Source organism: Cherax quadricarinatus, chromosome 27 (assembly GCF_038502225.1).
Source record: "Cherax quadricarinatus isolate ZL_2023a chromosome 27, ASM3850222v1, whole genome shotgun sequence".
Lineage (NCBI taxonomy): Eukaryota > Metazoa > Arthropoda > Malacostraca > Decapoda > Parastacidae > Cherax > Cherax quadricarinatus.
The window spans coordinates 36,427,339-36,451,585 of record NC_091318.1 but is presented as its reverse complement, the minus strand read 5'-3'; the positions used below and the strand labels follow the sequence as shown (position 1 = coordinate 36,451,585).

The 24,247-nt window shown below is 38.6% G+C and overlaps 1 protein-coding gene across 4 annotated transcripts in view; it reads right to left on the bottom strand.

Moving 5' to 3' along the window:
* The window catches only part of LOC128691067 (UDP-glycosyltransferase UGT5), a 54,311-nt gene that overhangs the window by 27,116 nt on the left and 2,948 nt on the right, over positions 1-24,247 (bottom strand). For 3 of the 4 annotated variants that reach the window (XM_070089245.1, XM_070089244.1, XM_070089246.1), the window contains exons 2-3: positions 13,433-13,612; positions 12,672-12,920 (exon numbers count right to left, since the gene is read on the bottom strand). In XM_070089245.1, the coding sequence (XP_069945346.1) occupies positions 12,672-12,920; positions 13,433-13,606 (423 nt within the window). In that variant the 5' untranslated portion in view covers positions 13,607-13,612. The remainder of the gene's footprint in view (positions 1-12,671; positions 12,921-13,432; positions 13,613-24,247) is intronic. The other variant, XM_070089247.1, reaches the window with a different exon arrangement.

Here is a 24,247-nt window from a genome sequence, read left to right as displayed (position 1 = left end):
TAAGGTTTTACGATGCGAGAAATGTCCGGCCACTGGCACGTCATGAGCCATTTTAAGAACAGTCTCTCTGCATTGACTTGGAACGACTAAGATTGAATAGTCTATCTCATCTGAATTTAATTTGAATACTGACTTGTACAAGATACCTTTTATATATTCAAATTTATATGAAAAGTTTTTCCTTTGGATCACTTGATTTTGTTTAGCAGCATTATGGCAATTCTGAAGAGAAGGGCAATTACGTTGCAAATTGACAAAAGAGTCCTTTGATATATCTAAAGGCTTAAAGTCAGGGAAAATCAAAGGATGGACAGTAGGAGAAGCCTGGGCTTTGGTCTGAGCCCTAGTCAAGACATTTATGGTATCGGAGGTGATATCTTCACTTTCATCTAACAAGTGAACCGGTGATCCTACTACCTCGCTTTCGAGAGTAGCATCACTGGTTTTTAATCCCACATGAATCTCACGAGACATTGTCTCATCTGAACTTTTGAGGGGCTTCTCTGACTCTACAGGAAGAGGATCTGAAAAGCTTATGTCCATCTTTGGTGATGAAAGGTCAATCTCAGAAGGAAGAATGGCACCTTTTACATTACCTATTAGTACAGAGCAAGAAGTGATGGGAGCTAGTACGGCTTCAGACCAACCTGTGAACCATTTAGACCTAATGTAACAACGGATGGCAGGAAAAGTGTCCGTACGGCCCAAGTAGTCCGAAAGTATAGCAGAGGAATGAGTTTCTTTAAGGTTAGGGAACAGCTTATCAGAAATGACTATACATGTGCATCCAGTGTCTCGTAAAATGGTAGATACATTAAGTCCATTAACTGTTCCTGAACAGAAGAGTGCTTGGTCATTGAAGTCTTTAAAACATCTTCCAACTTTTTGGACCTTCTTAGAAGGACATTCTGGACGTTTATGTCCCTTAACACCACACAAATAACAAACAGGAATAAAAGAAGTCATTTTACTTTCCACTAGAGGCTTTGATTTCTTAAGGTCTGATGAACCCTTACCCTTAGGGTTCGATCCCTTTACGTCTTTATAGGAATTGTGAGCCACAGCATACAGGTCAGCAGCCTAAGCAACTTCCTCAGCTTTAATCAGGTTACATTCTCTGATGAATGTTCGTATCTGATGAGGAAGAGCTGTCAGGAACTGGTCAGCAACCATGAAGTCTCTAAGAGATTCATAGCTGCGATCAATTCCTGAACTCTCTATCCAAAAGTCGAACAAACGAGAGAGTGTTACCTGTAACTGCTGAAAGTTCTGTATAGGCTGTAAGGTGGCATACCTGAAATCTTTCCTGTAAGAATTTGTGGTTTTTTGATATGCTTTAAGGATTGCCTTCTTCAGTAGGTTATAATTACATATGATATCCTGCGACAAAGTTGCATAGATATTCAAAGCGGTACCAGAAAATAACATTCCTAACCTGGTAGCCCAGGTGTCAGCAGGCCATTCACAGAGGGTAGCGGTATTTTCAAACCTGATAATGTATGAAGTTATGTCTTCCCCCTCTGTGAAGGGAGGTAAATTAGGTGTTGGAATATGTGCACTGACTGTACGTTGTTCCATTACTCCTTCCTCTAATTGTTGTTGTGTAAAAGTTAACTTTTTATTATCTAATTCAAGGCGAGCTTGTTCGAGCTCGCGATCCTTTTCTCTCTCCCTTAACTCATATTCTCTGTCCTTTGCTCTTTCCTCAAGTTCCCTTAATTTAACTTGTTCCTCACGTACTCTAGTTCTTTCTTCACAATCAAGTCTATCACGCTCCTTTTTGTCTTCTCTCTCTCTTTCTAACTGTCTATCTTGGTTTTCTCTTTCAATTCGATCTCTTTCCTTTTTATCCTCTCTTTCTCTTTCTATTCTCTCTCTTTCAAGTCTTTCCTGGATCTTAGCACTAATGAAAGATTCTAAATTTTTCCCTGTTATTCCTAACTTACTTCCAGCATTCATCCAAAACTGGTATTCCTCCATATTTGCAAGAATAACTTAAACTACCAGGGGAAAATGAAACGGGTATTAAAGAAAACGGAGGGTTCAATTCCTGCTCCGCTCAAACTGTAAATAAACCAGAGGGCTCGATCCCTGCTTCAATTAAACAATATGTATTAATTAAAACGAAGGGTTCTATGCCGGCTCTGAGCAAACAGTAAGTAGAATGGGGTCACTTGACCATCCAATCTTCTCACCAACAAATCAAGAGTGTCCTATGACAGTTCCCTTGATATAATAAAGAGCTCAATGAAACAAATTATCACTGGAAAATCTCGGGTCCCTAGAGTCTAATCCTCCAAAGTGTTTCAAGCTCACACAAAATTAGCTGGCAGAATTAAATATTATGTCCTGCCTGACTTGACTTACAATAAATTGAGACTATAACAATCACCAAATCTTTCAAATACCTGTGCTGTAGTCCTACCACAGAGAATGATTACTCATGGCTGGTGGTAACTGTCTGTGGTATGCGGCGTTGAAGTTCCAATGGTAGATTCGAGATGGAATTGAATCTTGATTCAGTAGAGATGATCCTGCCAAGGTCGCCACTTGTGAAGGCTTACTCAGCCCTGTAACAACTTCAGTCAGTATTACTCAGGCTGGCTCCTCCTCAGGAAAATTAATGAATAGAAAAAGAACAAAAACTGACAAATATAAACACTTTATTATTTAGGAAATATGAAATATAAAACACTTAAATATGAAATACTGATCCTACATGAAAAAAAATGAAAAATGAAAAATATAAATGATATCTGAATTCAACGCTAAAAACTTCGGTGTCTGGTGTTGGTGACACTGCGTGTTGTTGCAATAGTAGCCGTTGCTGATGATGTGGGGAGGGGGGTCACAGGTGTTGGTGACAACCCACTGGCTCGTTCTAGTGGCCGTAAGTAATCTTTTCTGATGACAGGAGATCAGGTTCTTGACCGCTGTAATGATGAGGGGTTATATCCTGATTCTTCATACAAGTGCACAGGCAAGTAAATCCAATATGGGACGTCTCCAGGACATTAGTACGTCTCCTTCAATTTTACTCGCTGACTAACAGGTGACCCTCTCTGTCATCCAAGAGTAGTGCTGGGAGCTGTGAGTCTAGTGATTACTGTTTGGACCGGAGCCCCACACGTCATCTTTCGGGGAGGGGGGGAAGAAGGAGGGGAAGAGATAGGGGGAGCTAGACTGACTCTACCTTAACAAGTAGCCGGCAATGAAACTATCACTTTCGGGGAGGGGAAAAAAGGCGGGAATAGCGGGAGCTTGACTTACCCTACCTTAACAAGTAGCCGGCAATGAAACTATTGTTACTATATACTCCCTCTCTACTACTATCTATTGAAATTTTCCCTCACAATCTACTCTGGTTTTATCACTGTCTTCTGCTGTTATATCTACTCTGGTTTTATCACTGTCTTCTGCAGTTATATCTACTCTGGTTTTATCACTGTCTTCTGCTGTTATATCTACTCTGGTTTTATCACTGTCTTCTGCTGTTATATCTACTCTGGTTTTATCACTGTCTTCTGCTGTTATATCTACTCTGGTTTTATCACTGTCTTCTGCTGTTATATCTACTCTGGTTTTGTTACTGTCTTCTGCTGTTATATCTACTCTGGTTTTGTTACTGTCTTCTGCTGTTATATCTACTCTGGTTTTGTCACTGTCTTCTGCTGTTATATCTACTCTGGTTTTGTCACTGTCTTCTGCTGTTATATCTACTCTGGTTTTGTCACTGTCTTCTGCTGTTATATCTTCTCTGGTTTTATCACTGTCTTCTGCTGTTATATCTACTCTGGTTTTGTTACTGTCTTCTGCTGTTATATCTACTCTGGTTTTGTCACTGTCTTCTGCTGTTATATCTACTCTGGTTTTGTCACTGTCTTCTGCTGTTATATCTACTCTGGTTTTGTCACTGTCTTCTGCTGTTATATCTTCTCTGGTTTTATCACTGTCTTCTGCTGTTATATCTACTCTGATCTTGTTACTGTCTTCTGCTGTTATATCTACTCTGGTTTTGTCACTGTCTTCTGCTGTTATATCTAGTCTGATTTTGTCACGGTCTTCTGCTGTTATATCTTCTCTGGTTTTTTCACTGTCTTCTGCTGTTATATCTACTCTGGTTTTGTCACTGTCTTCTGCTGTTATATCTTCTCTGGTTTTATCACTGTCTTCTGCTGTTATATCTACTCTGGTTTTATCACTGTCTTCTGCTGTTATATCTACTCTAGTTTTGTAACTGTCTTCTGCTGTTATATCTTCTCTGGTTTTATCACTGTCTTCTGCTGTTATATCTACTCTGGTTTTATCACTGTCTTCTGCTGTTATATCTACTCTAGTTTTGTCACTGTCTTCTGCTGTTATATCTTCTCTGGTTTTATCACTGTCTTCTGCTGTTATATCTTCTCTGGTTTTATCACTGCCTTCTGCTGTTACATCTACTCTTGTTTTATCATTGTCTTCTGCTGTTATATCTACTCTTGTTTTATCATTGTCTTCTGCTGTTACATCTACTCTTGCTTTATCACTGTCTTCTGCTGTTATATCTACTCTTGTTTTATCACTGTCTTCTGCTGTTATATCTACTCTTGTTTTATCACTGTCTTCTGCTGTTATATCTACTCTTGTTTTATCACTGTCTTCTGCTGTTATATCTACTCTTGTTTTATCACTGTCTTCTGCTGTTATATCTACTCTTGTTTTATCACTGCCTTCTGCTGTTATATTTACTCTTGTTTAATCACTGTCTTCTGCTGTTATATCTACTCTTGTTTTATCACTGTCTTCTGCTGTTATATCTACTCTGGTTTTATCACTGTCTTCTGCTGTTATATCTACTCTTGTTTTATCACTGCCTTCTGCTGTTATATTTACTCTTGTTTAATCACTGTCTTCTGCTGTTATATCTACTCTGGTTTTATCACTGTCTTCTGCTGTTATATCTACTCTGGTCTTGTTACTGTCTTCTGCTGTTAAATCTACTCTGGTTTTATCACTGTCTTCTGCTATTATATCTACTCTGGTCTTGTTACTGTCTTCTGCTGTTATATCTACTCTTGTTTTATCACTGTCTTCTGCTGTTATATCTACTCTGGTCTTGTTACTGTCTTCTGCTGTTATATCTAGTCTTGTTTTATCACTGTCTTCTGCTGTTATATCTACTCTGGTCTTGTTACTGTCTTCTGCTGTTATATCTAGTCTTGTTTTATCACTGTCTTCTGCTGTTATATCTACTCTGGTCTTGTTACTGTCTTCTGCTGTTATATCTACTCTGGTTTTATCACTGTCTTCTGCTGTTATATCTATTCTGGTCTTGTTACTGTCTTCTGCTGTTATATCTACTCTTGTTTTATCACTGTCTTCTGCTGTTATATCTATTCTGGTCTTGTTACTGTCTTCTGCTGTTATATCTAGTCTTGTTTTATCACTGTCTTCTGCTGATATATCTACTCTGGTCTTGTTACTGTCTTCTGCTGTTATATCTACTCTGGTTTTATCACTGTCTTCTGCTGTTATATCTATTCTGGTCTTGTTACTGTCTTCTGCTGTTATATCTACTCTTATTTTATCACTGTCTTCTGCTGTTATATCTATTCTGGTCTTGTTACTGTCTTCTGCTGTTATATCTACTCTTATTTTATCACTGTCTTCTGCTGTTATATCTACTCTGGTCTTGTTACTGTCTTCTGCTGTTATATCTACTCTGGTTTTATCACTGTCTTCTGCTGTTATATCTATTCTGGTCTTGTTACTGTCTTCTGCTGTTATATCTACTCTTATTTTATCACTGTCTTCTGCTGTTATATCTACTCTGGTCTTGTTACTGTCTTCTGCTGTTATATCTACTATTGTTTTATCACTGTCGTCTGCTGTTATATCTACTCTTGTTTTATCACTGTCTTCTGCTGTTATATCTACTCTGGTTTTGTTACTGTCTTCTGCTGTTATATCTACTCTTGTTTTATCACTGTCTTCTGCTGTTATATCTACTCTGGTTTTGTTACTGTCTTCTGCTGTTATATCTACTCTTGTTTTATCACTGTCTTCTGCTGTTATATCTACTCTGGTCTTGTTACTGTCTTCTGCTGTTATATCTACTCTTGTTTTATCACTGTCTTCTGCTGTTATATCTACTCTGCTCTTCTTACTGTCTTCTGCTGTTATATCTACTCTTGTTTTATCACTGTCTTCTGCTGTTATATCTACTCTGGTTTTGTTACTGTCTTCTGCTGTTATATCTACTATTGTTTTATCACTATCTTCTGCTGTTATATCTACTCTTGTTTTATCACTGTCTTCTGCTGTTATATCTACTCTGGTTTTGTTACTGTGTTCTGCTGTTATATCTACTCTGGTTTTGTCACTGTCTTCTGCTCTTATGTCTACTCTTGTTTTATCACTGTCTTCTGCTGTTATATATACTCTGGTTTTGTTACTGTCTTCTGCTGTTATATCTACTCTGGTTTTGTCACTGCTTTCTGCTGTTATATCTACTTTGGTTTTGTCACTGTCTTCTGCTGTTATATCTACTCTGGTTTTGTTACTGTCTTCTGCTGTTATATCTACTCTGGTCTTGTCACTGTCTTCTGCTGTTATATCTACTCTGGTTTTGTTACTGTCTTCTGCTGTTATATCTACTCTGGTTTTATCACTGTCTTCTGCTGTTATATCTACTCTGGTTTTGTCACTGTCTTCTGCTGTTATATCTACTCTGGTTTTGTCACTGTCTTCTGCTGTTATATCTACTCTTGTTTTATCACTGTCTTCTGCTGTTATATCTACTCTGGTTTTGTCACTGTCTTCTGCTGTTATATCTACTCTTGTTTTATCACTGTCTTCTGCTGTTATATCTACTCTTGTTTTATCACTGTCTTCTGCTGTTATATCTACTCTGGTTTTATCACTGTATTCTGCTGTTATATCTACTCTGGTTTTATCACTGTCTTCAGCTGTTATATCTACTCTGGTTTTATCACTGCCTTCTGCTGTTATACCTACTTTGGTTTTGTCACTGTCTTCTGCTGTTATATCTACTCTGGTTTTGTTACTGTCTTCTGCTGTTATATCTACTCTGGTTTTGTTACTGTCTTCTGCTGTTATATCTACTCTGGTTTTATTACTGTCTTCTGCTGTTATATCACTCTGGTTTTGTTACTGTCTTCTGCTGTTATATCTACTCTGGTTTTGTCACTGTCTTCTGCTGTTATATCTACTTTGGTTTTGTTACTGTCTTCTGCTGTTATATCTACTCTGGTTTTATCACTGTCTTCTGCTGTTATATCTACTCTGGTTTTGTTACTGTCTTCTGCTGTTATATCTACTCTGGTTTTATCACTGTCTTCTGCTGTTATATCTACTCTGGTTTTGTTACTGTCTTCTGCTGTTATATCTACTCTGGTTTTGTCACTGTCTTCTGCTGTTATATCTACTCTGGTTTTGTTACTGTCTTCTGCTGTTATATCTACTCTGGTTTTATCACTGTCTTCTGCTGTTATATCTACTCTGGTTTTGTTACTGTCTTCTGCTGTTTTATCTACTCTGGTTTTATCACTGTCTTCTGCTGTTATATCTACTCTGGTTTTATCACTGTCTTCTGCTGTCATATGTACTCTGGTTTTGTTACTGTCTTCTGCTGTTATATCTAGTCTGGTTTTGTCACTGTCTTCTGCTGTTATATCTACTCTGGTTTTGTCACTGCCTTCTGCTGTTATATCTAGTCTGGTTTTGTCACTGTCTTCTGCTGTTATATCTACTCTGGTTTTGTCACTGTCTTCTGCTGTTATATCTACTCTGATCTTGTTACTGTCTTCTGATGTTATATCTACTCTGGTTTTATCACTGTCTTCTGCTGTTATATCTACTCTGGTTTTGTCACTGCCTTCTGCTGTTATATCTAGTCTGGTTTTGTCACTGTCTTCTGCTGTTATATCTACTCTGGTTTTGTCACTGCCTTTTGCTGTTATATCTAGTCTGGTTTTGTCACTGTCTTCTGCTGTTATATCTACTCTGGTTTTATCACTGTCTTCTGCTGTTATATCTACTCTGGTTTTATCACTGTCTTCTGCTGTTATATCTACTCTGGTTTTATCACTGTCTTCTGCTGTTATATCTACTCTGGTCTTGTTACTGTCTTCTGCTGTTATATCTACTCTGGTTTTATCACTGTCTTCTGCTGTTATATCTACTCTGATCTTGTTACTGTCTTCTGCTGTTATATCTACTCTGGTTTTATTACTGTCTTCTGCTGTTATATCTACTCTGGTTTTATCACTGTCTTCTGCTGTTATATCTACTCTGGTTTTATCACTGTCTTCTGCTGTTATATCTACTCTGGTTTTATCACTGTTTTCTGCTGTTATATCTACTCTGGTTTTATCACTGTCTTCTGCTGTTATATCTACTCTGGTTTTGTTACTGTCTTCTGCTGTTATATCTACTCTGGTTTTATCACTGCCTTCTGCTGTTATATCTACTCTGGTTTTATCACTGTCTCCTGCTGTTATATCTTCTCTGGTTTTATCACTGTCTTCTGCTGTTATATCTTCTCTGGTTTTATCACTGTCTTCTGCTGTTATATCTTCTCTGGTTTTATCACTGTCTTCTGCTGTTATATCTACTCTGGTTTTATCACTGCCTTCTGCTGTTATATCTACTCTGGTTTTATCACTGTCTTCTGCTGTTATATCTTCTTTGGTTTTATCACTGTCTTCTGCTGTTATATCTACTCTGGTTTTATCACTGTCTTCTGCTGTTATATCTACTCTGGTTTTATCACTGTCTTCTGCTGTTATATCTACTCTGGTTTTATCACTGCCTTCTGCTGTTATATCTTCTCTGGTTTTATTACTGTCTTCTGCTGTTATATCTACTCTGGTTTTATCACTGTCTTCTGCTGTTATATCTACTCTGGTTTTATCACTGTCTTCTGCTGTTATATCTACTCTGGTTTTGTTACTGTCTTCTGCTGTTATATCTACTCTGGTTTTATCACTGTCTTCTGCTGTTATATCTACTCTGGTTTTATCACTGTCTTCTGCTGTTATATCTACTCAGGTTTTATCACTGTCTTCTGCTGTTATATCTACTCTGGTTTTGTTACTGTCTTCTGCTGTTATATCTACTCTGGTTTTATCACTGTCTTCTGCTGTTATATCTACTCAGGTTTTATCACTGTCTTCTGCTGTTATATCTACTCAGGTTTTATCACTGTCTTCTGCTGTTATGTCTACTCAGGTTTTATCACTGTCTTCTGCTGTTATATCTACTCTGGCTTTATCACTGTCTTCTGCTGTTATATCTACTCATGTTTTATCACTGTCTTCTGCTGTTATATCTACTCTGGTTTTATCACTGTCTTCTGCTGTTATATCTACTCAGGTTTTATCACTGTCTTCTGCTGTTATATCTACTCAGGTTTTATCACTGTCTTCTGCTGTTATATCTACTCTGGTTTTATCACTGTCTTCTGCTGTTATATCTACTCTGGTTTTGTTACTGTCTTCTGCTGTTATATCTACTCTGGTTTTATCACTGTCTTCTGCTGTTATATCTACTCTGGCTTTGTTACTGTCTTCTGCTGTTATATCTACTCTGGTTTTATCACTGTCTTCTGCTGTTATATCTACTCAGGTTTTATCACTGTCTTCTGCTGTTATATCTTCTCTGGTCTTGTTACTGTCTTCTGCTGTTATATCTACTCTTGTTTTATCAGTGTCTTCTGCTGTTATATCTACTCTGGTCTTGTTACTGTCTTCTGCTGTTATATCTACTCTTGTTTTATCAGTGTCTTCTGCTGTTATATCTACTCTGGTCTTGTTACTGTCTTCTGCTGTTATATCTACTCTTGTTTTATCAGTGTCTTCTGCTGTTATATCTACTCTGGTCTTGTTACTGTCTTCTGCTGTTATATCTCCTCTTGTTTTATCAGTGTCTTCTGCTGTTATATCTACTCTGGTCTTGTTACTGTCTTCTGCTGTTATATCTACTCTTGTTTTATCAGTGTCTTCTGCTGTTATATCTTCTCTGGTCTTGTTACTGTCTTCTGCTGTTATATCTACTCTTGTTTTATCAGTGTCTTCTGCTGTTATATCTACTCTGGTCTTGTTACTGTCTTCTGCTGTTATATCTACTCTTGTTTTATCAGTGTCTTCTGCTGTTATATCTACTCTGGTCTTGTTACTGTCTTCTGCTGTTATATCTACTCTTGTTTTATCAGTGTCTTCTGCTGTTATATCTTCTCTGGTCTTGTTACTGTCTTCTGCTGTTATATCTACTCTTGTTTTATCAGTGTCTTCTGCTGTTATATCTACTCTGGTCTTGTTACTGTCTTCTGCTGTTATATCTACTCTTGTTTTATCAGTGTCTTCTGCTGTTATATCTACTCTGGTCTTGTTACTGTCTTCTGCTGTTATATCTACTCTTGTTTTATCAGTGTCTTCTGCTGTTATATCTACTCTGGTCTTGTTACTGTCTTCTGCTGTTATATCTACTCTTGTTTTATCAGTGTCTTCTGCTGTTATATCTACTCTAGTCTTGTTACTGTCTTCTGCTGTTATATCTACTCTTGTTTTATCAGTGTCTTCTGCTGTTATATCTACTCTGGTCTTGTTACTGTCTTCTGCTGTTATATCTACTCTGGTTTTATCACTGTATTCTGCTGTTATATCTACTCTGGTCTTGTTACTGTCTTCTGCTGTTATATCTACTCTGGTTTTATCACTGTATTCTGCTGTTATATCTACTCTGGTCTTGTTACTGTCTTCTGCTGTTATATCTACTCTGGTTTTATCACTGTATTCTGCTGTTATATCTACTCTGGTCTTGTTACTGTCTTCTGCTGTTATATCTACTCTGGTTTTATCACTGTATTCTGCTGTTATATCTACTCTGGTCTTGTTACTGTCTTCTGCTGTTATATCTACTCTGGTTTTATCACTGTATTCTGCTGTTATATCTACTCTGGTCTTGTTACTGTCTTCTGCTGTTATATCTACTCTGGTTTTATCACTGTATTCTGCTGTTATATCTACTCTGGTCTTGAAGATTGAGACACTTATGCAGCATATGGGAATCTTCATTCAGGAAACGTTTCGCCACACAGTGGCTTCATCAGTCCAATACAAAGAGGAAGGGGTAAGGAGAGGAGGAGTATAAGGTAATCAGTCCCTCAACCTGGAGTCGATGTGATCAGTCCATCAATCTTCTACAAGATTGATGGACTGATCACATCGACTCCAGGCTGAGGGACTGATTACCTTATACTCCTCCTCTCCTTACCCCTTCCTCTTTGTATTGGACTGATGAAGCCACTGTGTGGCGAAACGTTTCCTGAATGAAGATTCCCATATGCTGCATAAGTGTCTCAATCTTCAACTTGTCGGTTTTTCAAACCATTCATCACTACTCTGGTCTTGTTACTGTCTTCTGCTGTTATATCTACTCTGGTTTTATGACTGTCTTCTGCTGTTATATCTACTCTGGTTTAGTCACTGTCTTCTGCTGTTATATCTACTCTGGTCTTGTTACTGTCTTCTGCTGTTATATCTACTCTGGTTTAGTCACTGTCTTCTGCTGTTATATCTACTCTGGTTTAGTCACTGTCTTCTGCTGTTATATCTACTCTGGTTTAGTTACTGTTTTCTGCTGTTATATCTACTCTGGTCTTGTTACACTTCTGTTGTGTTGTTGAGGCAGGAAGTGTGTTCGCTATAATTATATATTTTTTGTATGGTATCTTCCAGATTAATCTTTTATATTAATAATGCTGCAATAATTTCCATGACAAAGTTACTATTATGAGAGACGTATGTAAACATTTTTTAAGTCAAAATTTTAATTTTATATTATATTATCCTGAGGGAAGTGTCTCAATAAATTGGTTATTGTTCTCACTTCCTTAGTTCATAAAAAAATATTTTTATAGCAAAATATTTTCAACAGTTAACCCGCTTGATCATACGAAATGTAAATTTAAGACACATGTGCAACATCTGGATATCTTTATTGTAGTAGACGTTTCACCATCCAGTGGCTTTATCAATACAGATTCTAGGACATAATAGGAAGACAGTAGAACTATATACAAAAGATGAGGTAATCAGTCCCTCGGCCTTGGAGTTTAGTGTTCACAGCATCGTGGTGGAGGAGAATCTGGAGCAAAGACAAGAAGACTGGCGGTTTATATAGGCGTCAGTGGATAGGGACGGGCAGCAGACGAGGGCAAAGTCACTGGTAGGCGGGATTCCCCAGTGGAAGTAGGTCCTTCCCAAAGAGATGGGTTAGTTGCAGCAGCCGTGAAGGTCTTGTATTGATAAAGCCACTGGATGGCGAAACGTCTACTACAATAAAGATATCCAGATGTTGCACATGTGTCTTAACTTTCATATTGTCGGTATTTTATACCTTTCTTGCACATACGAAATGTAGTTAACATAATGTTAATTTCGTCTTATTCCTAATTCAGAGTAGGTAACTATTTTCGTTACTGCCAATAGACAGTTCAGCCCTAGTTGAGCTAAACCCTGATCAAGCAGGCTGTTATTGTTGGTACATAATAGTTACCGAGAGCTGCTTTTTAATGAACAACCTAACATGTATTGTTATTACCAACAGATTAAGCAAATGCATGAAATATTCAGTAACTTTTACATAAGACTTAGAAGAAACTGTCTCACCTCGTTGAATGCATGATCAACCATAAAGAGATCAAATTCCTTCCTCCTCTCATATAGATCCTTCACCTCAGGAACATTGTAAAGGTCCCGAGCCACTGCTGGAAGAACGGTAGTAAACTGGGAGAAGGCTCCAGTCGGGTCGTTCAGGTAACTAAACATGTTTATGTTATGGAAATACGGGAGGCCATGGTTAACTTCTTGGATGTTGGGATGTTTGGACGACTTCGGGTGGTTGGTCAGCATCACTATCTGGAGAATGTTTGGAAACTCAGTATTAAGACCAGTTTTAACGAATGTTGCAAACGACAACCCTAACTAAAACTCTTCAGTCGGAAAGACTCGGATAGACATCTTTTGAACCAACTTAGATAACTCTCACATAACACCAGAAATGCCTGACAACTATTTTCAAATTAACAAAAAAAAAAAAAGGCACAATACCGTGACTGGAACAATGCACAAATAACCCGTACATAGAAGAGAGGAGCTTACGACGACGTTTCGGTCCAACTTGGACCATTTACAAAGTCACACTAACGAAAACGATAGCAGGAAGGGTATATATAGGCAGGAGGTAGTAGTAGTAGTAGTAATAGCCGTATCTCCTCTTTTCTATATGCGGGTTATTTGTGTATTTTCAAATTCCAGTTATCTCTCAACCAGACATAATACAAAGTGAAATATCCTTTGTAGAAAAAAAACACTGAATTATCTGCTAAGTTACTTTAAATATAATAAGGAACTATTTACTGAGGATTAACCTTGTGTCCACGGTCGGCCAGAGCCTCAGCGAGCGGCATGAAGACATTCCTGTGGCTCTTAGATGAGACAGGTAGGAGCATAAGGATCTTGTAGAGCCTCTCAGGGGCGGCCAGTTCTCCAGCGGCACCTCCAGTTAGAGCAACAAACAGTATACAAGTAACCGCTAACATCATGAACCGCTGTGGGGTATATTAAAAAATGTAGTATTCTCAAGAATTTACTGTACAAACATTGGTTCATTTCACAAACTTATTTTCTTCGCTAAAAATCTTTCTTTACAGTTTAGACTCTGACATTTATAGACTTAGGCATTAAAAAATTCCTTCTTCTATCGTATAATAATAAAAAAAACTAAAAATAAAAGGTATTAGGTGGTATTTATTATTATTATTATTATTAAAGATTCGCCGGTATTCTCCCGGCCCGGGCCTTTTCCAAGTGGTGGCCCGGCCTTGACTCCCTCTTTAGGGAGTGTCTGAGACCTAAGTCTCCCATGGGAGGAGGCACAAGTACCTCCTCATCTTCGGGACCAACTGTCCCCAGACCTAGCCACAAGCTAGGCCTCTCTGGTCTGCCATCCCCGCCACAAGGGGGCTAATGGGAATGACAGTCTTATGAGCTAAAGGCTCGGGCTCAGGCACCTACCCTACCCTAGAAGGGTTAGGCATGGTGTCGATCTTAGGTGGTATACAGTTAGAATACCTACATTAATGGAACATACGAGTAAGTTATTTATTTTATTTTTTTATGTAACTGCATAATATTTTCCAACGTTTCTTTCAATATCTAAAACTATATGCAATATATTACAATGGCAATATATTTTTTTCAAGTTGTTTTAGTGCTAGAAACAACGAGAAAAGCATATTATACTATATTCAAAGTTTCAATATTTACCATAAACTTCTACCCATAACTGTGTTGTCTTATTTCTAATGACTGTTATTGTAACTGAACACAGGAAAGGGAACTGTCATGGTATTACAGTTGTTTCATGGTGTTACGATCCTTCAAACATGGAGACAAGGACAGTGATGTACCACTCAACATAAAGTTGCCCTACCTATTGGTAGGGTAACTGATGGTGTCAAAGATGGTGGTGACACATGCAGTGTTGGCAGTGTAGGTGGTGGTGTCAAGCGCGTGGTGTTAGCACCGTACCTGCGCTTCTGATGTCACATTTAGTGTTGGCAGGATAACTGTGCTGCTGGTGCCACATGTGGTGTTGGCAAGGTAGCTGTGCTACTGGTAGTGTCACATGGAGTGTTGGCAGGGTAGATGTGTTGCTGGTAGTGTCACATGGAGTGTTGACAGGGTAGCTGTGTTGCTGGTTGTGTTACATGTGGTGTTGGGAGGGGTAGGTTTGCTGCTGGTAGTGTCACATGGAGTGTTGGCAGGATAGCTGTGTTGCTAGTGGTGCCACAAGTGGTGCTGGAAAGACAACTGGTGGTATCAGTGGTACTGATATTACAAATAGTGTTTGCAGGGCAACTGCTGGTTTCAGGAGTGTGGTGCGGCTCAACATGGTGGTGTCACACTAAGTGTTGACGGAGAAGTTGGTGGTGTCAGGGATACTGGTAGTGTCACATGAGGAATTAACCGGGCAGCTGGTAATGTCACATGTGTTGGCAAGTAGATGTAGATGTCACATGTAGTGGCAGCAGAGTGGTGTCAGGGATCTTGGTGTTGTCATGGTGGATGGGGTGCACCATGAGGCATGTTTAAGCTTCATATTAGAATGATGAACTTCACTGTCACTTGAATCAACACTCTCCAGCCAGCCACTGAGAGAATAACTGACTGAGGCAGTTTTACCCAGCTGCTGACCCAGCAGCTGGCGTTCTCTTTTTTTTTTTTTTGGAGGGGGAGGGGCTGAGGCAGTGTCTGACCATCCAAATAAATGGCTTGAAGACACTAAAACTGTGTTAATCTAAAATCAGGAAAAATAAGGCGTAAGTCTTACAAAATCGTCTAATCATACACAGCTTATGAGTTTAAATTTCAAATTTGTAACTGAAGAGTCAAAATGTATAAGGCTCTTATTATTATTACAATCAAAACAAAGTTAAACCCACAAGGATCATACAAGAATTTACAGGATGTCATCCTTCTCATGGAATGCATCAACATTAATATTTTGGAGTTTATAAAACGAGTTATTTAGTTACTGAGTGGAAGTCAATATCACTAATTTATTAAAATTGTATAATGTCCCCAAAATTCTGTTGCAATGATTATGTACAAATGATATTGACAGAGGAGACAGATCTTAGTGTTATCATACTAGATAACCATGTTTATATTGTTCGTATTTTATTTTTCAGATAATTACTGCAGAGTTTTTGGCATCTTTAAACAATGCTATTATATACCTTCTGTAAAAAAAAGTTAGGAAGGTTTTGGTGAGTCTTCATAATTCTGGGAAATGTGTAATAATTACTCTCGTACCTCTCTGTTGTGTTTCTTAACATTATTTCCTCCACCCCTGAGGCAGATAATAAGGCTATTTCCATTACCTAACACGATATTATCTAACCTGTTAACTATGCCACTCACAGCAGCTCCTGGGAAACTCTTAATCAGATGCAGAATGTTCCATTCATATATCCAATTTGCAAGTCCTAAATAATGAGAATGTTCTTATCTTTATCAGTACATATGATATTGATACATTTCTCATCGTCCTCTATTGTACACTCGTTTTGGAGTACAGGAATGCAACTACTTACATTCAACCTTCGGCAGTTTCATCTTTTTTACTATTCTGCAAACGATTTCCCATTAATTATTGCTGACGTCTTCCTTTTCATTACTGCCAACACGTTTCTCTTTGCTATTTTTAACCACTTAACATTGTTACACTTTTACCCCAAAATTTTTTCTCTTTCTTACTCTCCTCCTTGAAAAGCAGAGCCTCATTCTTTACTACACGACAATCATAATAATAATAAAAATAATAATAATAATAATAATAATAATAATAATAATAATAATAATAATAATAATAATAATATTGTTAATATTATTATTATTATTAATTATTATTACTATTAATGTATCGGCCGTTTCCCACCAAGGTTGTGGAGAAATTTTCTCCAGGAGGGGGGTATCAGCCCCCTTCAGCCCCTTTCAGCCCTGAGGGGCCCAGCCCTCTCAGAAGGAGCAAACATTTTTGTTTACTACTACAGCAAGTAATTGATCCCAGATGCAATACGAGTATGTGACCTGATCAAGCGACCGCCGCTCCTTGCAAGACTCCAGTGTTGCAAAGTGTAGTTTAATAAGAGACAGTCCATTTCTTACCTTATCAGGACAATTAAGGATAATCCTGCTCCCACTTTGCTACCATGGTAAAGATAGTGTACATTGTTGTCTATGCTTAAGACAGCAAGAATTAAGCATTCTGCTTTGCTTCATCGAGGAAATTTGGCAAGGAAGCAAAAAGTACTAGGTCAGCTTTTCCTTTATGTTCTAGGGGCATTGCAGCAGCATAGGACGCTGTGAGGTCAGATTACTTTTGACTCTACTGAGAGAGACATTGATGTGCCAGGATAACCAACAAAGAACACTGTTCCACGCGTTTTGCACAAAAGAATCTCAATAAACACTTACAGAGTAGTGTGATCAGCTTCTTTAATGACATTATGGTGTGAACAATTATTGGTGAACAGTGTAACAACGAGTGTTGCGGTCCAACAGATATCTGGGCATAACTACGAGTCAGACACATATAACCAGGCAAGTGTACTAACTCGTGATGTACTACTATTGACTGCGCAGTTGAGTAAAAAGTTCCGAGTTGGTCACTTACCATAAACCCCAGTGATAAGTGGACCTTTTAGTCCACACAAGTAAGTGTTGTCAGCAATCACTGTCTGATATATGCTGACAAAACACCCCCAAGGGGTAATTTATAATCATACCTAATATACTCTATTTCAGCACTTTGCGAAGTGGTCAAGGCAGCTTCTCAAGACCTCGCCAGCAGGGGCGGCTGTGCAGGCGATGAGCTGTCTTATCACGATAAGTTCCCCCTATATTTAAACTCTAACCTTAGCTGGTAAACCATTTCTCAACAATTTGGTCATGCTCGAACTGGATAAAGGCCACACTGTGGTCCAAATATGTTGTACTACAGTGTACAAATAACCTACGAGCCAAGGTCCTTCGAAAAAAGCTGTAAAACTAGTGTTTTACAATATAAATCAGTATAAATGAGTCCCTCCAGGCTCAACCACAGAGAATGGGCAGCCAAAAGAAAACGGGCACTCACCCAACTTTCACCCATTACCCAAAGAAAACGGGAGCTGGGTGACTCACCCAACAGAAAACGGGGGATGGCACCCGTCATCCACTGCTCTCCAGCTCGAGAAACGCTGACCACATCAACAAGCCAGATGACCGTCAGTTTGTCTGAGTGTATATACACATAGTGTTTATAATGTTTATAAACAGAAATTAAGAGGCGAGATTGTGTTTAAGTTTGTTTCTTATAGATATAACTGTTATGTTAAAGAAATTATACATAAAGTGCAATCTTTCATATATATATTAGCAGTGACATTTGTATATGTGTAAGAAATATACACGTGTGATTTAGAGTTATACAGTGACGTTTGTAATGTATAGTGAATAAAGTGTATAACATCGTTATTTACGGATAATCAACGTTGTCAGGCTGACAGCAAATTCAAGCCATAAACACCAGTCACATGTACTCTGTACCCTTCATGGTCATTGACCCTGAGGTTAAGCTTAGTGGGTCAGTAGTTTCTGACTCGATTATTGCTGACTTAAGCATAACAAAAACTCAGCTGTTTATAGCAGTACAGTGTTTTTTAAACACCCTAAGTGTGGTGCTAGAATTTTCAGTATACCATTAAAATGGCTTGTTTGAAAACTCAGTTTCAGTCTTTACAGACTAAGATTACACAATTAGAAAATCTAATTTCAGTCTGTATAGGATTAACTCAAGATACAAACATAGATTTTGATGATCTTGAGTTAAAATTTGAATTGCTTACACAACGTCTGGAAATATTTAATTCATACTATATAAATTATGAAAAGGAGTTTCTTGAATCAGATCCATCTGAGGATGAAATTAAAAATGTTTTAGATACTTGTAGTAATCAACAATTAAGGTGGACAGGGGTGCGGGCTACCTGCCGCAAAGCTCTGTCACAGAGACCTACTGTAACTAGTGGTCAAACACCTGTTACATCAACACATGGAACAACAAGTGTACCATTACCAAGCTTACCTACCTTTTCATTACCTATTTTCCAATATCATGATTATGAAGAATTCATTAGTGGTTTTCAATCCATAGTACATTCACGAACTGACATAGATGAGATTGCTAAGTTCAGTTATCTTAAATGTCTTGTGAAGGGAGAGCCCTATGAACTGATTAAGTCATTTCCGGTGGTTAAAGGCAATTATCAAATAGCGTTACATGTCTTAGCAGGCAATTACTTTGAGGCTGACAAGGCCAGAGTTAGACATGCAGTCTTAATATCAAGTTTGAAGCCACCCAAACATTGTTTTTCAGATTTACAAGCATTTAGAATCACATTAGACAATAGTCTCAGATCTCTAGATGCTAAATATGACCTAAGACAATGTGATTGGTTTATCAGTGGTATTGTACAGGATAAGCTGTCACCACAAACTATTGAACGATTAAATATTATGTACAACAAACGCTATTTCACTTGTGAAGAAATTAGCAATGGTTTACAAACAATAGTTTCATGCATGCAAGCAACGAGACAAGAAGAAAAATCCCCAAATCCCGTGGATAATAAATCTTGAACTCAGTATAAAAAGAGTATGCCTACTCCCACTAAACCCCATAATGGGAAATCCCATATAGGCATTTATTAAGCTGTTAATGCAAGAGACAGTAAACAGAATGTCACACATAAACGTACTCAAAAATGTGTACTTTGTGATGGAACACATTGGGCACAGTATTGTAGTCAATACACATCAATGGAGGTAAGTAAAGAACGTATTTATCAGCTGAAAAGGTGCATCAAGTGTTTAGGTGAACACAAGGGAGGTAAATGCTCACTGAAGAAGTGTTTTAAATGCATTATGCACAAATACTTTTGCTGAACAGCAGAAGACTTCCACAGAATCAGGAAGTCGACAAGCAACAGCATTAAATGTGAGAGATAAGTTTAAAGCAACAGCTCTCCCGATTGCTCGAGTTGAGTTATCTAATAAATTACACAAAACCAATGTGCTAACACTATTTAATCAAGGCTCACAAAGGTCCTTCATAAGAAGAACAGTGTTGCAGAAACTGAATAAACAACTCTATGCCAAAGTACAGTTAGATATAGCTGGATTTTTCCAAAATTCTGGTAAACAGACATATGACCTAGCCAGAATCACTGTTGGTCTAGGAAACAGGAAAAAGACAGTAGAAGCTGTGGTAGTAGATGATTTGCCTAAGTCTGTGCAGATCCAGGGATTAAAAGAAACAGTTGCAACACTGAAAGCAGCTAAGGTCAAGTTAGCCTGTCCTGACATACAGACGGACACAATTAGTCCAATTGATTTAATCGCTGGAAGTGATTATTATCACTGTTTTGTGCAAAATATAGTAAGTAAACATGATGTTCACTTGCTGAAAACAGCAGGAGGCCACATGATATGTGGTCCCATTCCCTCTCAAAGTGGGACACAAGCTAAAATTGATTCAGTGGAAAATGTACTAGTTACAAGAATAACCGCTGATCATGTACCACAGCAAAAATTATCATTACTGGAAGAAATGAATGAACCAGTTGATAAGTTGTGGGATTTAGATGCGATAGGTATTGATGTAAATAAACCAAGCCCACAAGAGACTCGGACTTATAACCAATATTTGGACACTGTTAAATAAAAAGATGGACAGTATTGGGTTAGGTTACCATGGAAATTAAATCCACCACATCTGCCTAGCAATTATGGCATGGTTTTCGGACAAATGAAAGCACAAATACATGAGCTCAGGAAGAATCCAGAGCTACTGACTGGACAATAAATTCATTGAGGAAGTAGTCGAAGATAAGTTGAAGACAGAAGCTCATTATCTCCCGCACCACGGTGACAGAAAAGATTCTGAAACCACTACGTGTTGTATATAATTGCAGGGCACATGCTTATGAAATTTCGCACAAACCCATATGCCTACAAGGCTGATATTTCCAAAGCTTTCTTAAGAGTAGGACTACAAGAAATAGATAGAGATTATACTCGATTCTTGTGGCCTGAAAATCCACATGATCCTCAAAGTCCTGTGAAAACTTTTTGTTTTAAATCAGTATTATTTGGTGCAACATCCTCTCCATTCTTACTAGAAGCTACTCTAAATACACATTTGAAGAAATCTGAAAGTCCCTTCAAAGAAATCTTAAAGAAAAGTTTCTGTGTGGACAATCTTCAAGGTACTGTGAATAAAGAAGAGGATTTGAAATCCTTATACAGAGAAGCTAACAAGGAGATGAAAGAAGCAAATATACCTCTAAGGATGTGGAATACTAGTTCAATACAATTAAGGGAACTTATCAAAGATTTCCTTGAAACTGATATTCCTGAATGCAACAATATGCTGGGACTTAATTAGAACACACAGAAAGATACTTTGAGTCTCAAAAAGATAAACAATAAATCATGCAGTACACTCACTAAACGTAGTTTACTGTCAGAGGTATCACAATGTTTTGATCCTCTAGGACTCGTCTCACTAATTACCATAAAAGGTAAAATACTTATGCAAGATGCATGGAAACTCAAAATTGGATGTGATGAGAACTTGCCTCTAGAAATGAGTCAAGCATGTGATGAAATATCCAAGAAGTTTAAACAACTTCATCAAATTAAATTTCCCAGACAAATAGGTCAAGAGGGAAACAAGTACACATTACATGTGTTCTGTGATGCGTCAACCAGAGGTTATGGCGCTGTAGCTTACATGAGTAATGCTGAAGGAAGTACACTAATTACTTCAAAGACCAGGGTAGCACCCTTGAAGGTCAGAACAGTACCACAATTGGAACTGACAGCACTCTATGTAGGTACAAAATTAGCTGTCTATCTTAACACAGTACTTGATCATCTCACTATTGAGAAAACCGTGATCTGGAGTGATAATGAAGCAGTTCTCCAGTGGTTAAGAAATAATAAGATAAGTTGGTCTATGTACAGAATAGAGTAGCAGAAATAAAAGAGACGCAGAGAGATTATCTCTTTCTCCACGTCTCTACCCAAGAGAATCCAGCTGACATGTTGTCACGTGGTGTCCCACTCAAGAAATTTATGGATAATAAATTATGGCTCCACGGACCGAACTGGCTCTCTAATGAAAATAATTGGCCTCATCAAAAAGCTCACATTATGCCAGAAAAAACAGTCTGCTTGAGCACAGCAGAAATAAGTTGTGTAAATACTGCAGACAAAACAGAAATAGTCATTGATGGATCTAAATACTCTTCTTTGGGTGAACTCTTAAGAGTTACAGCTTTTCTCTTTAAATTCATTAAAGGAATAAAACCTAATTATGAATATCTCTAACCAATTAAATACTGAGTGAAACTAATACAGAAAGATGTTTTCTCAACAGAATAGAAATTTCTGGAAATACAAGATAAATCCCCAAAGAAACCTGTTATGATTAATTCTTTAGGGCTTTATCTCGACTAGGAAAAAAGATTACAAGACGTCGAGGAAGAATTCATAATTCTTCACTACCTAAAGAAGCCATACATCCAATATTGATCCCCAAGAATCATTGGTTAACAAAGCTGATAGTTCAAATCGCCCGCAGTAACGTGTTACATGGTGGGGTAGCTGACACACATTGTCACATACGACAATCCTACTGGATACCTCATGGTAGACAAAGTGTGAAAAAAACAAATAAGGGACTGTATTACTTGTCGTCACTATGATATGCGAGTATGCCGGTATCCAGGTCCACCTCCATATCCCTCTGAAATAGTTTGTCATGTTACTCTAATTGAGGTGACAGGTGTAGATTACACTGGACCAATAATTTAAACCAAAACAGTTGACAAAGTTCCCATCAAGGTGTACATCTGTTTGTTCACTTGTGCTATAACTAGAGCAGTACATCAAGAAGTAGCCACTGACATGTCTGATGAAACCTTTATCAACTTATTAAGATAAGATAAGATAAGATTTCGTTCGGATTTTTAACCCCGGAGGGTTAGCCACCCAGGATAACCCAAGAAAGTCAGTGCGTCATCGAGGACTGTCTAACTTATTTCCATTGGGGTCCTTAATCTTGTCCCCCAGGATGCGACCCACACCAGTCGACTAACACCCAGGTACCTATTTGCTGCTAGGTGAACAGGACAACAGGTGTAAGGAAACGTGTCAAATGTTTCCACCCGCCGGGAATCGAACCCGGGCCCTCCGTGTGTGAAGCGGGAGCTTTAGCCACCAGGCCACAGGGCCACTAGGATGGATAATGAGAACCTTCAAAACTAGGGAGGCCAAGCCCATGATGACACTCTTCAGGTCACTTGTTCTATCTAGGCTGGAATATTGCTGCACACTAACAGCACCTTTCAAGGCAGGTGAAATTGCTGACCTAGAAAATGTACAGAGAACCTTCACGGCGTGCATAACGGAGATAAAACACCTCAATTACTGGGAGCGCTTGAGGTTCCTAAACCTGTATTCCCTGGAACGCAGGCGGGAGAGATACATGATTATATACACCTGGAAAATCCTAGAGGGACTAGTACCGAACTTGCACACGAAAATCACTCACTACGAAAGCAAAAGACTTGGCAGACGATGCAACATGTGGCTCCAGGTTTTCCCAGTCGATCTCCCTGTGGTTGAAATCGCCCATTACCAGTAACTTTGCTCTGCTCGAGTGAGCTCTCCTTGCCACCTCAGCCAGTGTGTCCACCATCACCCTGTTGTTTTCTTCGTACTCCTCTCTTGGCCTCCTGCAGTTCTGTGGTGGGTTATACATCACTCCAATGACTACTTTATGTTCTCCGGACTGAATTGTACCTACAATGTAGTCTCTTTCTCCAATCATGTCCATGCCTTCCATTTCCTCAAATCCCCCATCGGTGTTTTATGGGCAGTGCAACCCCTCCTCCCCCTCTACTCCTTCTATCTTTCCTCAGGATCTGATATCCTGTTGGGAAGATTGTGTCTGTTATTGTCTCAGCGAGTTTTGTTTCTGTGACTGCTATGATGTCTGGGGATTCTTCACTGATTCTTTCATTCCACTCCTCATGTTTATTCGTTATTCCATCCACGTTTGTGTACCAAACCTTTAGTTTCTTTTCTATCATTGTGGTCACAAGTATATTGGGGTTGGGGGAGCAGAGCCTTGTGGGGCCTATATGGGGCTGGGGTGGTGTAGGTGGGGTTTGTGTTGATGGGGGTGGAGTCAGAATGCCCATAAGGGACAGCTGTTGGGGTAGGTTTGTGATATGGGGGTTGGTGGCAGAGGAACAGTGAGTGGGTTGTAGTATAGGTTGCTCAGTTGCGTTGGGAGTATGTGCGGGTGGAGTCTTTTGGTGGGAGATTCTGTGGGGTGTGTTTGCCCTTCCTCCTGTGTCTGGGTCCTGCTCATTTTCATTGCTTCGTTCCTCTTTGCGTCTCTGTACCCTCTCTTTCATGTGTAGTCCTTTCTTCTTGTGTTCTGTCGCGGTCGAGGTATACTCTCTGGTACCCCTCTTTGTCCCTCAGTCTTGCTTTCTCTTGCAGAATCCTGATTCTGAACTGATTCTTCCTTGAAAGTTACTCTGACAGGCCGTATCCTTCCA